Source organism: Parasteatoda tepidariorum, chromosome 9 (assembly GCF_043381705.1).
Source record: "Parasteatoda tepidariorum isolate YZ-2023 chromosome 9, CAS_Ptep_4.0, whole genome shotgun sequence".
Taxonomy (NCBI): Eukaryota; Metazoa; Arthropoda; class Arachnida; order Araneae; family Theridiidae; genus Parasteatoda; species Parasteatoda tepidariorum.
In genome coordinates, this window is record NC_092212.1 from 73,897,202 (window position 1) to 73,914,302 (window position 17,101).

At 29.2% G+C, this 17,101-nt stretch overlaps 1 protein-coding gene across 4 annotated transcripts in view; it reads left to right on the top strand.

The window, feature by feature from the left end:
• The window catches only part of LOC107451438 (adherens junction formation factor afadin), an 89,311-nt gene that overhangs the window by 67,685 nt on the left and 4,525 nt on the right, over positions 1–17,101 (top strand). For 2 of the 4 annotated variants that reach the window (XM_043043822.2, XM_071185195.1), the window contains exons 20-29: positions 1,307–1,380; positions 1,472–1,590; positions 4,678–4,815; positions 5,998–6,433; positions 7,930–8,214; positions 9,197–9,877; positions 10,626–10,737; positions 10,853–10,894; positions 14,464–14,643; positions 15,738–15,911. In XM_043043822.2, the coding sequence (XP_042899756.1) occupies positions 1,307–1,380; positions 1,472–1,590; positions 4,678–4,815; positions 5,998–6,433; positions 7,930–8,214; positions 9,197–9,877; positions 10,626–10,737; positions 10,853–10,894; positions 14,464–14,643; positions 15,738–15,911 (2,241 nt within the window). The remainder of the gene's footprint in view (positions 1–1,306; positions 1,381–1,471; positions 1,591–4,677; positions 4,816–5,997; positions 6,434–7,929; positions 8,215–9,196; positions 9,878–10,625; positions 10,738–10,852; positions 10,895–14,463; positions 14,644–15,737; positions 15,912–17,101) is intronic. The other 2 variants (XM_043043823.2, XM_043043825.2) reach the window with 2 other exon arrangements.

Sequence of the window (17,101 nt, forward strand, 5' to 3'; positions counted from 1 at the left end):
TCGGTCATTTTATGTGAAAGGAAACTTTACTATTTTACAAAATCAAATTTTATAGTTGTGAATTCAGGGGTGATATGCATAATTATTATTTTCTGCAAATGCAGACTTCCATCGTGGAATTTTGTGTTTTCATAATTATTGCTTCATCTGATTTTAAAAATCAGATTCCAATTGACAATTCAGTAATCGTGTTACTAAATTACATTTTTACAAGTGATAAAATTGCATATTTACTGTGTTTTCATTTTGAGGCTATTAACACACTACTTTAAAATAATTTGATTTGTGAAATCTTAAACTCTATTACAAATTTTGAAAAGGGGGAATGTTGTTGTTAATCTCGGAATCGTCTAGCAGCGCTAAACGACTCCCATGAATCCGAACACTTCCAAAAAGTCCATAAAAAGACTTGAGTCTCGCAGGACCTCATCTTTAAGAACCCGAAACAAATCAGAATATGCGCAGGGGTGGCCATGTCTATATTAATTCATTTTACCTTCTCTTTCATAACCACTTTTTTAATTCAACAATGCTATAATAAATTTTTTATTTATCTTAAACTAAATTTTGTTTAGTGATCCTCTAATAAAATTGTACTGGAAAATATAAAATTTTTTGTTCTAAACAAAGTTATTCTGAAATTCAAAATTGTTTTTATTATTATTTTTTTAGTATAAAATTTGCTCTTATTAAACCTAACTTAAGCAGAATATGCTTTCTTTTTTAAAGTAGTCTCGTATGTGCCTCCTGCTCCAAAAAATGTTCTGATATTGAAAAATTTTGTATTGATTTTTTCTTTTTTCTTTAGCCCTCTCAAAACACGCGGATTTAGTTTATTTTTTATCATCAGGAACTTTCATATGTATTTCAGGAGAAGAAATTAAGAAACTTTCGACATTGGCCTAAAGAACTAGTAACTGAAAGATACACTAATGCCATACACATTTTCACTAGTCTGCCTATACATTTATGTAAGATTTATTTTGAAAAAGTCAATAGAGTGAACTTAATATTACAATACTGAGAATTTGTAATGTCACAATTGTGAAGAAATCTGCTATTTTGGGATAAAAACACAGTCCAAAACATGAAACCAAAACAGCATACTATCCCTTTACATTAAATGCTGGTCAAGGCTACAACTGATAATAATCTCATTTTGGTTGGTCCAGGTCAAATTTTACTGGTTTTAAACCAATGGTCCTCTGTATCAAGCCCCACATTATTATCTTCTTTTTTTATTCTGATAATTAAATAAATTGCATCTGAATTATAAAGAAAGCTCAAATTTGTTTTTATATTTTAGGATGGCAGATTGCAAGCTGGTGATCAATTATTGAAAGTAGATGGGCATTCTTTGGTGGGAGTTAACCAAGAAAAGTAAATTAAACTTAATTAGTTTTATTTTCCTGTAACCATTCCTTCCTTAATTGTTATTTAAAAAAATATCTCATTATTTGTCCTGTTTTAGGGCTGCTGAATTAATGACACGAACTGGTCCTGTTGTTACCTTAGAAGTTGCTAAACAAGGTGCAGTTTTTAATGGTCTGACTGATTTGCTAACTAAACCTTCACCTACAATTCAAAGAGGTATTTATATTGTAAAAATTTCTCATCATATATCCAGTTTGATGCGGATATTTCTAGTTTCTTGAACAAAACTTTGATTGTTAGATTCTTTGTTCTGTTTTAAACCCATTTTTTTACTGCTCTTGATGAAGAGAAAACATTTTGGTTTTGTATTAGTTGTTCAGATTGAATAATTTTGGATTCAATTTCAATTTATTCATTGCTCTTAATCAATTGCACAACATTAATGTCTAGTAAATAAATTGGAAAGCATGTAAGGCTTGAGATTGCTGATACAAACGATAACAAATCATGTAATTTAATTAATAAAAAAATATTATTTTGAAATGTTTCCATTGAAATAATATTTTTATTTATAAATTAACACAAAATTGTTTTGATGACCTTAGTTCACAATTTATTTAAATACTTTGATTTAGCATTTTTATGCATTTCTTACATTCTGCTAATAAATAATTCCTTTATAAAACAAAAAATCTCATTTTCCTATGCTTTTTTAAGAAATTTTATTAAAATTAATTTAACTGAAATAAATGCTATAAAAAAGTGGTTAGAATAAACACTCTGAGCAAATTGAAACAATTGTGACTCAGCAATTTTTCATTATTTTTTTTTTTGTTTTAAAAATTTAACTTTCTACTATCAGGTTTCAAATTTTTTATTGCACTCACATTTCATGAGTAACATCACATCTTACAAAATGTTAACTTTTTTAATAAAAATAATTATGTCCAATAAGAGATATCATTTTGATCAACTTGTATATTTATGTATGCAAACTCATATTTGTTTCTAAATTTTTTTAAAAAAGTGTTTCACTTTTAACCATGAATTCTGGCGACTTCACTAATATGTTAAAATTTACCAAACTCTCTATTCTACTTTTTTGTCATTTGATGTTTTATTTTCATTTTCTTTTTTCAAAACTCTCAAAAAGAAAAGTATTTCATAGTTCCAAAAACTTTTTTATTTTATTCGCAAAAATATTAAATTTTTTAATCATTTTCTGTATCTTCTGTTCTTCAATTTTCTAAAGTTTTGCAGAAATTAAAAAAAAAAAAAACATTGAAAAATCCTTAAAAAAATTTTTAACTTTCTTATTCCTGACCAAAATTTGGTTATTTTATGCTGTAACTTCTCTTTTTTGAACCTAATCATCTGCTGTCATGTTTCTAACCTTTCATTGCTAGACATCACTCATATGCAACGAGAACGAGCATTCGGAGCCCCTCCAAGTGGATGTGAGAACCAAAACTCTGGAAATTTAAATACCTTTCTTGTTCCTCCTAAAATAACACGAAGTTGTTATTTTGACTATAATAAAAACACATCTACCACAAACAATGAACTATTACCCACCTTAGAACGAAGAAATCAAGTCTTAAAAGAATATCCATTCAAGAATGCAAGGCTTCGTCCAGGCTTACCGTCCAAATTTTCAGTGTGGCCTTATAAACGATCTTTGTTTAAACCTAAAAGTGAAGATTCTCTACTCAATTTCTGCCATAATTGTCCATGTCCATATTGCCAATCTCACTTGGATCGAGAACACGTGCCTTCAAAAATGTCTAGAAGCATATTATATCAAATTGAGGATTATGAAACTGATTGTCCTATATGTATATTTAAAAGGCAACAGCATATGCCTAAAGAAAATGTAACTCTTAACTATTTTTGTATTGTATGCAAATCAAAAGCAACTTCCAATTGTCTGTCTTTAGAAAATCTATCATCACAACAGTTTTGCCACAAAGACATTGATAAGAATGGCAATTACACATATGATAGTTTTACCAATCATTCGAAAAACATGTATGTTTGTAACAGTCATGAAGATTTTAAACATATTAATAAAAAGGTGGCTAAAGAGATTTTTTCATTGTTGCCATATCATCGTTCATCTAAATGCAGTAGTACTGAGACTCTGTACAGCTTTGGAAATTGTCTTGAACCATGCCCTCAAACTTGTCATAGTATGTACAGTTATGTAAAATTTTCTTCTCTTTTTAGTCCTTTGATGATGTTTTTTTGTCCTTATGGTTTGTTTTTATTGGTTTTATTTTTTTCAGTTTTCATTTGTTTCCTTTCTGAAATGTATTTTTATTTAGTTTGTGTTCTAAACTCATTTTGCATGACTTTGTCAAGTTTCATTTTTATCAATTCACAACTATTAGTTGCATTTCATTTTATCCTCTTTGATTTTGGTAGTAAGCAATGTTTTAGTCTCTCTATCAATTGTTTTATGTCCTTCCAGAATGTATTGTGTTCAACTTTAATCTAGTTTGCCTTTTTAGCATATTATGCATGATATTTGTGAGTTTTCATTTTTATCATTTCCCAATTGTTTGTTTCATATTATTTTTATCCACCTACAGTTTTGGTTAAAATTTAAACATTTTAGCCTTGCTGTGAATTTTTTATATTCTTTTGACACATGTTTTCATATTTTTAAAGTTTTAAATCCGTTAAAACGTAATTGGTGTTTTTAAAATGTTCTTAATAATAAATTTGTATAATTTGTGCTACCGTAAATGTGGGATTGGGGCTAATTTGAAGAGTAACCATTCAGTTACATGATCAGTTTGAATTTAGATAAATAATAAAAAAAATTGGTATCTAAATTTAGATCTTAATGAATGCTTATAAAATATTATTTTTTTAGCATAACAAGGTGAATTCTATTAAATGAATTGACCCATTAATTTTTATCTCGTTCAAAAAAATTAAACTTAGAATTAATTCACTTTTTAAAAAAAATTTTAAAAAAAGAATTGTGTCCTAATAGAGGATTATGAATCTGTTCTTTTGCATGAAAACTTTTTATAAAACTCTCTCGGTTATTGGTTGTGTTGTGGATTTTTTTTAAATATAGATATATAATTAAATTAAATATAATTTTTAAATATAATTTCAATGTTAAAATCTGCTAATTTTTATATACAATCACTGTAATATTAAAAAGTTAAGAAAGAATCAAAGATAATGGGAGTTTAAACTTATATTTGAAACTTTTTTGAAAGTTAGTTTGAATAGCGGTTGAATTAAATTTACTTTGTTATGGTTAATATGAAATTTACTTGCTTTCAGGACCTCGCAGAATGAGTGAGCGGGATATTCCATCGAGGGTTATGAATGAAAATGGTCATGATGGGAGAATACCTCCAGGATCTAACCACCTGTTACCTCCTCGAATGCAGAGCAGTAAAAGTGTTCCTTCTTTAAATAGTAAGGATTCTGTCACTTCATTATCAATGTAATCCCTGTTAATGAATATTACTTAGCATTAAAGTATAATTTTATTATTTAATTGTGGGAATGGATTAAAGTGCCAATTTCTTAAAAAAAAAATATTAAGATCTTAGAAGATAATGATTATTTCTATAATTATTGTGTAGACATTTGATAATGAAAACTCATACCATTTGTCAAGATACTGAGTATTTTTCTGGTTTTAAATTTAAAACAAAATTCTAAACACCTTCACTTTTTCTGATGTTATTTTTTAGTATGTAAGCAGGATGTGTCGCATTTTTAAAATGTGCTTAAATTTGATTTAACTTTTTTAAAAGCCCTTAAAGGTGCTTTTTTTTATTGTGGGTTTGTAAAAAGTGCTTAATTTTCTATCTTTTAAAAAGAGATTTTTTCTTTACCATGTTGATTGTTATTCTAAATAACAGAAATGCAGGGTTTTTGCAATATTTATCTCTGCAATATTTATTAGAAACTAGTTCTTTTATCATGATTATGTGAAGTTTGTGAAAATGTTTTTGAATTTTATTCATTCTATGTTCATAAATTAAGAACTTCAAACGATAGAAAAAAATAATTTTTATTACTGCACAGATCCTAATTATAAAATTTTTTTTTTGGAAAGTGCTTAAAAAATACTTAAAAGATACTTATTTTTTATTGAAAAATCTGGCTATGCACCCTGTGTGAAGTATTACATGAATATTAGTGAAAAGTGCGCTTTATTTTTTTTCTCTCTCATTAATCTGAAGTAGAGTATCAAATTTCAGTTCATATATTCATAACATAGATTCATCAACTATCAAAGAACCTAGAAGAATTCCACCTAAATAAAGAAATAAATAAAGAGAGAGGAATAGGAGAAAGAGAACGAAACTAAATAAAGAGAACGAATAATTTGGATCTTATTCCAAGCAGCTGCAATGTACCATTTTTAAAAGCGAAAAGTTCATTTGATTGCAAATTTTTCAGTCTAGTTCAGAATAAAGTTTAGTGGGGGTATGCTGGTTTCTCAGCATAAAATCTAAAAATTAAATTTAAAATTGTTAGCAGATTAAAAAATATTAATTAGAAAAAAAATATGTAAAATAGTTATTGATTTTTTTAAATACGTGCTCTGAAGCAAAAATTTTAAAACCACAATTTTTTTTCTCCTAGGCAACCATGAACCAGACCCCCCAGGTATTCAACAGAATGGAAGCATCCGATCACAGGAGGTTTACAATCCTGCATACAGCCGAACGTCCTCAACTGCTTCAATACCAAAAGTGAATGAATTCCCAGACCACCACTCTCGTTCAAAATCTGCAAATAACTTGCGACATGACATGCCTAATGATCCAAGGCTGCATTATCCTCAAGATGATCAAAACCCACCTCCGTATCCCGGACTTCCTGGTGGTCCGAATAATCGTGCTGTTTCCCACCCAAATATCCAACAGTCGCAAGCTCCAATGCATGCACCCCCTCAAGTGTCATCGTTACCGCCACCTGCAATCCAAGAAGAAAGACATTATCAAAATATTAGCCTATACCAGCAACCACCACAACCACAGATGAATCATTCACCAAATCCTCATAATATACACATGAGGTAAGGCTATTTTTCTTAATGTTTAAGACTTAAGATAAACTGGTTTGTAATACTTTGTAAACCATATTTATTTTATCCTTTTTAAAACTTTAAAAGTTAGCTTAGTTAAACATTTTGATTCAATACTTCTCTTTTTAAAAAAGTAAAATTTTTGATTAAATAGTTTTTTAAAATAATAACCTTTTTGATTAAAGTTAACCTTTAGTTAATAGTTAACTTTTTGATTTATAAATTTTCTCTTTATAATAAAAGTGCTTATTGAAAATGTGTTAATTATTGCTGCAAAAGAGAGAGAGTTTGTGGAAAGTTCAATAATTATCTGTAATTTAAATTGTCTTAGATCACCCAGAATTCCCAGTAGCAGAATTAGTGGAGTGAACCTGCAGCACTATTTTTATTAGTCCAAATCTTTCAGCAGCCTCAATGCAGTCAGACAGAGATAATTGTTAAATTCAGCTTAACATACACATAGCAAGATGTTACAATCATAATTTTTTTTAAATTAATGCATAAAAACTTAATGATTTTTAAATTTAAATTGATTTTTATACAATGATGCTAAAAAATAAAAATGCAGTAAGTTAAGTCTGTAATCAGTAAAAGAAAGAAAAAATATTCTGTACTTTTTGTTTTTTGTGGTGTTTTCTCAACTTAGCTTTGTAATTTTTATTAAAAAAACAAGTTTAGATGTGTTTTAAAAAAAGAGTCTAAGCAATTCTTCTTAATTTGTTTGCTTTTTAAAAATGAAATAAAAATTATAAAACTATTAATTAAAAATGATCTGCAGAGTATGCTGCTATGATGGAGGTTGATTACAGATGGGGAGGATATAGCTTGGTAGCCAAGCTCGTAATCTCACGACCGTTCATGCAAAGTTATAAACTTGCTTTTAAAAGAAAAATGAATTTAATAAATTTTTCCTTTTTATACATAACTATGAATATATCTTTGAATGTTCCAGTTTGATAATTATTATTTTTATCCGTAATACTAATAGTAGCATCTTAAATGTATAAGCATATTAATGTGGGAAGCTTAGAATTCAATTAGGACACACTTCAATATAAATTCTTTAATTAATTTTATTTGCTTCATTGTCATATTTTTATGTGTATAATTACTCCAAGTGCTATCATCACTTAAAAGTTTTGTGGAAGATAAGGTTAAGTGATATATAAATGCATTTAAGAAATTCTTCTATATGTATGGAAACACCAGGATGCAGTTAATGAAACAAAATCCGTTTTAGTTGAAAACTTGCGGAATATAATTTAGGTTTTATTTTTATAGCTGAACATAGCATATATATTTTTTTTTTCCATGAAAAAACCAGAAACTTGTAGTCAAAATGTTGTTTAACATCTTCCTTTACATCCTTTAATGTTAAAAAACTTTTTAAGGTTTAAGATATATTTAAGACTATGCATAAGCGATTAAAAATTGAATGTCTTAAAATAGCTTTACATTTTTTTGATATTCATGTTTCACTTAAATAGGCCATCCTCTCAAGCACATCCTCAGCAGCCACCAAGGTCTCTACATGGTTCACAATCTTCTCTAAATAGACCTGATCAACAAGGTTTGCAATCATCAATGGATCGTTCAAGACCACTTTCTACATTAGTTTCTACTAGGGAGCAAGAGCAATATGCAAATTCAATGGGTTATCCTCATCCTAATTCGGGACCACCTAAATCACCTAGAGCTGCTCCCCACAATTCCATGGATCCTCATTATGGTCAACAAGGATACATTCCTCCTAGACCAGTTCATGATCAACGGTATGTGTTGTTTTTATTTTTTATTTTAAATATTTAATATTTTAATTTGTATTCTTCACTATACTAGCATAACTCTTATGTTAGTTCAAATCATTGATACTTATGATTGAAATCACTAAAAAATTTTGTAAAAGTTTCTCTCATTCTTTGTGAAAGTTCGGAGAACCCAACATTCTAATTTTTATCAATATTAGGACTTTCTTATGCATAGAAAATGAAATTTTCAAAGGTTAAACTAAAATAGTGCTTTGTTTTGTTATTCATGTGTGGAAGCATTAGAAAAACTACCTTGACCTTGATATTTCTAATAGAAATATGTTAAAATTAGTTTTCAAATTATATATATCATATCTTTAATTGTAAAATAGTTTAAAACCCAAGAAGTGCTTTAATTTGATTTTTGTAATGAAAAGATAATTTAAAGTTAGGGATAGTAAAATAACACTATATCTTGAAAATTTTTAAAAAACTATGTTTTTAAACATTTAATTTCAAAATTTTCTGTTGGATAAAACATATTAAAACCCTAGTGCAGGATATATATATATATATATTCTACGGTAAGTTAGTATGTCATGCAATATTTGAAAAATATATTTTTATTTTCTAGGTATTATTTAAAATTAATCTATAGTAATTAAATATAATTTATATCTGTATAAAATTTTAAAAGATTAATCTGAAACTGCACATTGTTTTGTCGCTTTTTTCATTGCAGATTTTTACTCTAAGAGTAATAAGTAGCCAATTCACTTTTTTAAAGAAGATTAATTTCCATAATTGTTGTTTTAAATCCTATTTGGAAAATTAGTATATCTGATTTAAATGCTGAGGCAAGCATGCCTTTATAGAAAAGTTAACTAAACAGAACATTGCTTTCATAAGTGATTAATGAAGCTTGGTGTTCAATTTATACTTAAATTCAATAACCTTCAATTATTTATGTTCATGTTAGTTATCTTTGTTTGCATTTATTTATTAGGGAACTGCGTAACCCTGAAATGATGCGACCACATGACCATGATCCAAGATCCTTCCCTGAAAATGTTTCTCATCCTGATATGCATAACAGATCACATCCAATGCATCCTCAGGATTACAACATGATGCATATGGACCCCAGGCAAAGAGATTTGTTACGACAAGAAGCAAAAATGGAAGAGATGCGAGAAGAAATTCGTCGCCGTGAAGACAGAGAAAGGCAAATGATTCAGCAACAACCACCTCAAATGGGGCGAGGTGTTAACTTCCCACCACCTCGAGGAATGAATGTTATGAACAGACCTCCACCAAATTATCACCCAGGTCCTCCAGTTGGTGGTCATATGCATAATCAGTATCCATCTGGACCACCAGCTCCGGCTCCAAAACCGCGTCCCCAATTCTATAATAACCAACCTGAAAGGTTTCAAAGACCTCCCACTGGGTATTTGCCACCTTCAGATAACCCATCTGTATATGATACGTCGGCTCACCATCTGGTGCCACAGAACGGTCCAAGGGCACCATTGCATCAAAATCAACCACCACCTGTTGTCAGCTATCGCTATGGTCCATCAGGATATCCTCCCAGAGCAGAAGATGGCATGGGACCTAAACCTAGTCGTCAACCGCAACCTGATCCACGGCTATCGTCTCCCCATAAACCATCACCAAACATGAGGTAGATTTTATTTTCTACATTTATAAATTTTGTTGATATTTTGTCTTTCTTTGTTGGTTTGTTTTAGGTGTTCTCGGTAAACTTATGTATAAATAAGCGAAAAGGCAGCACAGCATGTGCCAAATTGTTAAAATCCCTGCTGTACATAAAGAGTTGAAAAGTTCAATCACTTTAGTGTTAAACAAAGGGCTTAGTAAATAAATGATTAATTGCTGTGAAAATATATATATATATATATATATATGAGATAGATAGAGAAATGTGTGAAATGCATATTAAGAAATTAAAAATAAAATATATATGAGCAATTTGTGCAGAATCGGCTGACTAACTGCAAGGTGAATTATACCTAGTTTTTGAAAAAAAGAATATTGAACATTACTATTTGTGAAATTTACTGTTAATGTTTCTAAATATTCTAAAGCTGGTTTTCTCAAATATGTTAAAATCTCATTTATTATGTTCTTCCGCTGAGTTATAATAGATATTAGATATTTATAAAATTCCATTTACAGAAACTTAAAATTTTTACTTTTTATACCAAAAATTTTGTTCCTTCAAAATATTCTTTTTGAAGGAAGACATTGAGGTACCTTAGAATATGTACATTAAAAATTTTCTATTTGGATAATTTACAATTCATTTCATATTTGAAATTTTTTTTTTTACTTGCTATTCTTTGAATCATGAATAATTTTTAACTCTTAACTTCAGCAACAGATTACTAATTTTCAAAATTGTTATGTAGCCAAAATTCCAGGATTGCTTACGAAGCTTCTCAAGCAGTAAGTGGGCATGATAAAAAAGAAGCGTCAAATCTTTTAAGTCCTTCCCCTTGGGAACGAGAGGAAAAAGAAAAGGTAAGTGATGTTTCAAAATTTTTTACTGTTGCTAGTTCACTAACAATTTATTATCTTAATTGCATGGCTGCTTTAAACTAATATTCAATATACTAACACATTTTTCTACCCTTAGATTTCCAGCAAATTTGGTACCTTTAATATTGCTACTCATATTGTGAGTATGCACTCATTTTTTCATAAATGGTGATTTGGCTTTCTGTTCTGTCTTTGTGGAACCTTAATTGTGTTTGAATTAGGTTTTGCTTGTTTGATGTCTCTTTTTACCCTTTATGTGTCTATCTGCTTGTGCAAAGTTCGAAAAACAATTTTCCTGCAGAGCAATATTTCTCTGAAAGAAAAAAATAATTGTTGTGTGGATAAAGGAATAGGAGTTTGGCATAGACATTTAATGGGTTAAGATTGTTTTGAGTTGCGACTCTTTTGGCTCCGAGTTAAGTTTATCCTTGTTTTGTTCATGTTTGTTCCTTGATCCCTTTGTGGCTGCTAATGTAATAATAATGATCAAGAAATTTTTTTTAATCGTAAGAGAATTTAGTGCTTGTATCCTACAATATCTTGTAACATTGTATGTTAGTGTTTGTCATTAATGGCATGTGACTATTTTAAAGTTGATATCTATGTGTAATAAATTTTAACAGTGACTATGATGATAAAATACGAATCTGTGTTTGTGTTTTGTTTCTTTATTTATTTTTCACTGTGGAAATAAGTCACTTGAACTTAAAGAATATTTTTTTGTTTGTTATTTTCTTCGTTTTGTGTGTTTTCTGCATTTACTACTGTTTTTGATATTCACATTACATTTTACAACTTGTAGATGCCCTTAAATTTTCTTTAATCTGTATATGATTATTTTTTTATTATATTAGTAACATAGTTGTCTATCGGAAAATATACCTTTCATTTTTGAAATAAATTTCAAACTAAGTTTTATAAGCTTTTAATTGGTATTTATTTTAGTTTTTACTCCTGCCGGCCAGGTGGCCGAGCGGTTAGCGTGCCTGACTGCGAAGCCAATGGCTGCGGGTTCGAATCCCGCTCTGGGCATGGATGTTTCTCTCTGTGTTGTCCTCTGTTGTGTGTGATGTGTGAATGTGGCCCGCCCTATGAACGGGTTTGTGGCAGTGCGGCGTGGGTAATGTTGCTCGCCTCCGTGACTTAGGTTCACAGGTGCCCACTGGGTAACGCTAAATGAGCAACACTTCCGGCATCTTCCGAGGTGAAGAACGAGAGTTCAAGTGCNCAGTCTCAAAAAAAAAAAAAAAAAAAAAAAAAAAAAAGTTTTTACTCCTGTTTCTAAGGCGAGACTGGAAACTTATTGATATGATAAAGGAAGAAAAATTCTCACTAAACTTCTTAAAATTTTTATTAAAAAGCAGAGTATATAAAAAGCATTCAATTTTTAGAGTTTTAACATTCATTTATTCCATTTCGTGAGGGAAAAAAATCTTCATTTGTTTCATATCTGTTCAGTTCAAAAAATACCTCTTTGAGTTATAATCTAGACTAGGAAGAGCATTTAGTATGCATAAAATAATTAAGTCGCTTTCTTTCATACATTGGATGAAGTTATATTTAATTTTTTAGTTCTTATAACAAATTTTATCCTATACAGCTGAAAGGTAGGGTACCGTTACCCCTTTGGCTATGATCTCAAAATTTAAATTTAGTAACGGTTACCCAGGTTATTTAGTAGACAAATATCTAATGAATTAACATTTAAAACTCATTTTTATTGCACCTCTAAATCTTCAAAAAACATAATTTCACACATTTCCAAATGCTAACATGGGAATAAATATTTATACATTAATTAAAACAAAAATGCAACCTTATAACACTCAAGCATAACCTTCAATTACTACAGTTCAAAAAGGACATTTATAAAATAAAAACTGCATTTAACATTACTAAAAACACAGACTTGGTTTATGATATCTATAAATCACACTTAAATACTGATTGTTCTCCTACACAAAAAAAAACACAACATAACAGTTCAGAATTTACGGTAAATGATTCCTCTAAAATGTTAGCGAAATAAAATTTAAAGTTTTATAAGTACCCAAAAGAATTTACTGATTGCTCTCTGGAACCGCCCACCGGAATGGTAGATGAACTCATGGACAAACTCCTCGTCTAGGATCTCGAAATTTCTCCAGCTATTCTAACTTCAATAGTCTTAGGCATGTAGAAGGGGAACACCGGACGTCCAGCATAGATTCCTTCGGACTGGGCCCATCGTCTCGAGGATATCGGCTTTCGGCTAATCTCGGTAGTCCTTCGGGCTAGAGACTTCAGTTTAGCTTTCCCTAAGGTTACGATCCACCATCTCCGAGGTACAAACTCCGTATCCCCAGGATACTGCTCTGGTTAACTGCTTACTGCTGATTACTACTACTGCTCTTAGCCACATTCATCGCTTCTCTTTTATCCTCCCTTCAACAAGGCGAAAGAATCTAGACTGACCTGTTTACCACGTCCAGAGTCATCCCGCATCCGGCGGACGTCAGAACCAAAAAAAAAGATCCCTGAGAAAAACCGTCATGAATCCACTAATACCCTATACAAGTTATAATACCATCTTCAATAAATATTAATAAATTTAGTTACATAGATTTTACCCAAAAAAATCCCTTTTTAAAAGACTAATTCAAAATTTCTAAAGAAAATATCATTATGATTGAATTTAAACTTTACCGTAGTGGTGCCATCTACAGACAAATAATCTATCTTTAAAAGTATTACAAAAAAAAAACTTATAATAAATTTCAATTTATTACAATACNCGGCTTTTTGTAGCGATTCGGAAAACCGAAAAAATCAGTTATCCGGAATAGAGATGGTCCCGGTCGTTCCGGATAATCGGTTCCCTCCCTACTGTAATAACAGTTGTCTATCGGAAAATATTCTTTTCATTTTTGAAACAAATTTCAAACTAAGTTTTACAAGCTTTTAATTGGTATTTATTTTAGTTCTTTACTCCTGTTTCTAATGCGAGACTGGAACCTTATTGATATGATAAAGGAAGAAAAATTCTCACTAAACTTCTAAAAAAATTTTATTAAAAAGCAGAGTATAATAAACATTCAATTTTTAGAGTTTTAACATTAATTTATTCCATTTCGTGAAGGTAAAAAATCTTTATTTGTTTCATATCTGTTCAGTTCAAAAAAATACCTCTTTGAGTTATAATCTAGACTAGGCAGAGCATTTAGTACGGATAAAATAATTAAGTCGCTTTTTTTCATACATCGGATGAAGTTATATTTCATTTTTTAGTTCTAATAACAAATTTTATCCTATACAGCTGAAAGGTAGAGAGTGTGGAGTATAACATTCGGAAAAAAAGGGAGTTCATCTACTTAATCTCTTCATTTATTAAATAAAGCTACATATTTAAAACGGTTCCATATAACCTAAAAACAATATTTTTTTTTATTTTTTTTATATTTAAATAATATTAATGAACACTTTTTTTTATTAAATTAAATCTAAAAATTTCTTTTTAAATTATTTCACATTTATTCATCTACTTACCGCTTCATTTATTAGTTAAACTTAATATTTGAAGGAATTCCATATAACCTATAAACAGTCTATTTTCTGAATTATGACACCTTGTTAAGTCTGTTCTTTGTAAATTAAATCTGTAATTCTTTTTGGTGCATTGTTTAAAATTCAATTGATTATCTCATACTCATTGCATAATTTCATGTTTAGTTGCACAAGCAAAGGCAAGAAGAAGCCAGACGTGCTCGTGATGAAGAGATAAGAGAGCTGGAAAGTCGTCCTCACATAACAGCCCAGCAGGAAGATCGCTTGCGTGCATTGAGGCTGGAGCAAGAATTCCAAAGGCGTGCTGAAGAGTTACATGGAGATGAAGATGATGACGAAGATGAGGTAGATACAAACTGAAATTTTGCTCAATGAATTATCCTTTTGGTGTTTCCTCTTAATTTTGATCTTCAAAAATTTTGTAAATCCTAATTGATCAAACTGGAAAGGAGAGCTATCATAAAAATGATGGAGTTGTTAAAAAAAAAAAGGTGTTTAAAGGTTATTAAAAAATTTTTATGCTAAAATTTTCTTTAAAACGTTAAGCCATTCTAGACTTGTTAGTAGAAGTTTGTATGTACTTACACAGCCCCTCAAACTCTACTGTGTGTATCTAGAAAACTCAAAAGAGTATTTCTCAGAAATGCATGTTTCAAGCTGCCCATACTTTTAACTTGAGCAAATCTTGATGAATGACTTCAAATTTAAACTGTATGTTTAGCATTAAATAGTTTATAAGAGAAGATGGATTATTTTTTTTAATGCATGTTTTTTGGTAATAACAATTTTATGGTAATTTCTTTCAATATTACGATTTTTGAAAGAAAAAAACAAACTCAAAAGTTAAAGAAAATTTTATATAATCGAGCTTTGTTACGTTGAATTATAAGTGAGAAGATGTTAAGGAATTAAAAATTTCAGATAATTTTAATGTTAATTATATAAAATATTGTTATGTAGGATTGATTCTTTTTAATGTTTTTTTTCCTTTTTTTTTTAATAATTTTATGGCCATTTTATTTGTTAATATTATATATTTTTTTAAAAATAAACATAAAATTTAAAGATTCATTTATAATTTAATAGAGCTTTGTAATGTTGAATTATAAGTAAGAAAATGCTAAGAAATCAACGTTTCTGATACTTTTTAATGTCAATTGTATAAAATTGCTTTCTTTTATAATAAGTTCGATTGTTGCTATAAAAAATTGAATAATTTTCAACAGGTGTGAATTTTAAAAATAAATCAAATAAAAAAAAGTAATAAAAAATTTAGGAATGAAAATAGATTTGAATAGATCTTTTAAAAAAAAATAGTTTATATGTCAATGTTTTTATTTTTGTGAATCGTAACTTCTTTATTAATTCATTGTTCCACAGAAATGGTTGTTGAATTTTGTAATCTCATTTATAGCTTATTTCTTAAAATTTTATTTTAGGACTTGCTTGATCGAGCAGAAAATCGTGAACGAAAATTAAAAATGCAGGAAGATTTAGAAAGAGCTCGTCTAAGGCGCTTAGAATGGGAAGCACAACAAGGTCAAAACCAAATAAAAATGCAGCCTCCTTTAGGCCACAATGAAGAGTGGCGAAGGCAACAACAGTCTATAGAGGTATAGCAATTTCACTTCTGAATATTTTAATTAAGTGCATAATATTAATTAAATTTCACTACACCTAGATACTTAAATACATTGCCTATACTTCAATGGCACTGGAAGTTATTTAAAGTGATGCATCACATGTTTTATTTAAATTTTAATTATGTTTTTCCTTAAAGCTGTTTTTCAAATTAGGTGTAACTGAAAATGTTGTAATGTGTTTACATTACAACTTTTTTGGTTACACCTAATATTACATTACAACATTCAACATATAATTTTACTTATTTACATTACACTACAACATTACATTATCATATGTATATCATATTTACATTTCAACATTCCACTATAAATAAAAGAGATATTATTGTAAATTTTTTATTTTTAGGTTTTTTTTAAAAATTATTCTTCTTAATTGTTCTCTTGGAAAAGTAAAATTTATTATAATTAACAAATATCTATAAAACTTTAAAATAGGCTAAAGAGTTTTCAAGTGATATTAATTTTTATTAACTTTCAGCTTGATTAGCATTATTTTTACTTAAAGTTTTTTTTGTAAAAGGAATCATAAGTAATAAGCTATTATTAACACCGATAATGTCGATTTAGATTGTATACTTTAAATGTGTTCTCAGCCATTATAGCTTTAAGTGCTAACAGTCTTCTTGATGCCTTCATTTGTGATGTATTCTAATCTTTGATATTTTTAGAAAATCAAAAATGAAACAGTGTGCCTAGCATTTTTAAAAGGTCTGTAAAGGTGCTTATTTTCGATATTCGTTTTTTTTAACGCCCTTAAAGATAACTTTTTTATTGGATGTTTTTAAAAAGTGCTTAATTTTCCCTGTTGAAAAATGAAATTTTTTTCTTCTCCAGGCCGATTTTTGGCACGAATTGAGAAAAAAAGCATAATTTTCACATTGTTCCTTTCTACATTTTCACAGTTCATTCAGCCACAATCTATTTTGGCCTACCGTCGGTCTGTAACGCATGAAAGTGCCTATCCGTTTACTTGTTTGATGAAATACTTGCGGGTCCACATGTGATTACACTGAGCTTGATTTGGTGAGAAGGACTTTTGCACTGTCATGTACAACTCTGCTGCATTTTGCAAGAGATTCTTGATTTCGGGCTTCTCAGTTGATGTTTGTATGCATGTGTTTATATATATATGTATGTATGTGTATTATATATATATA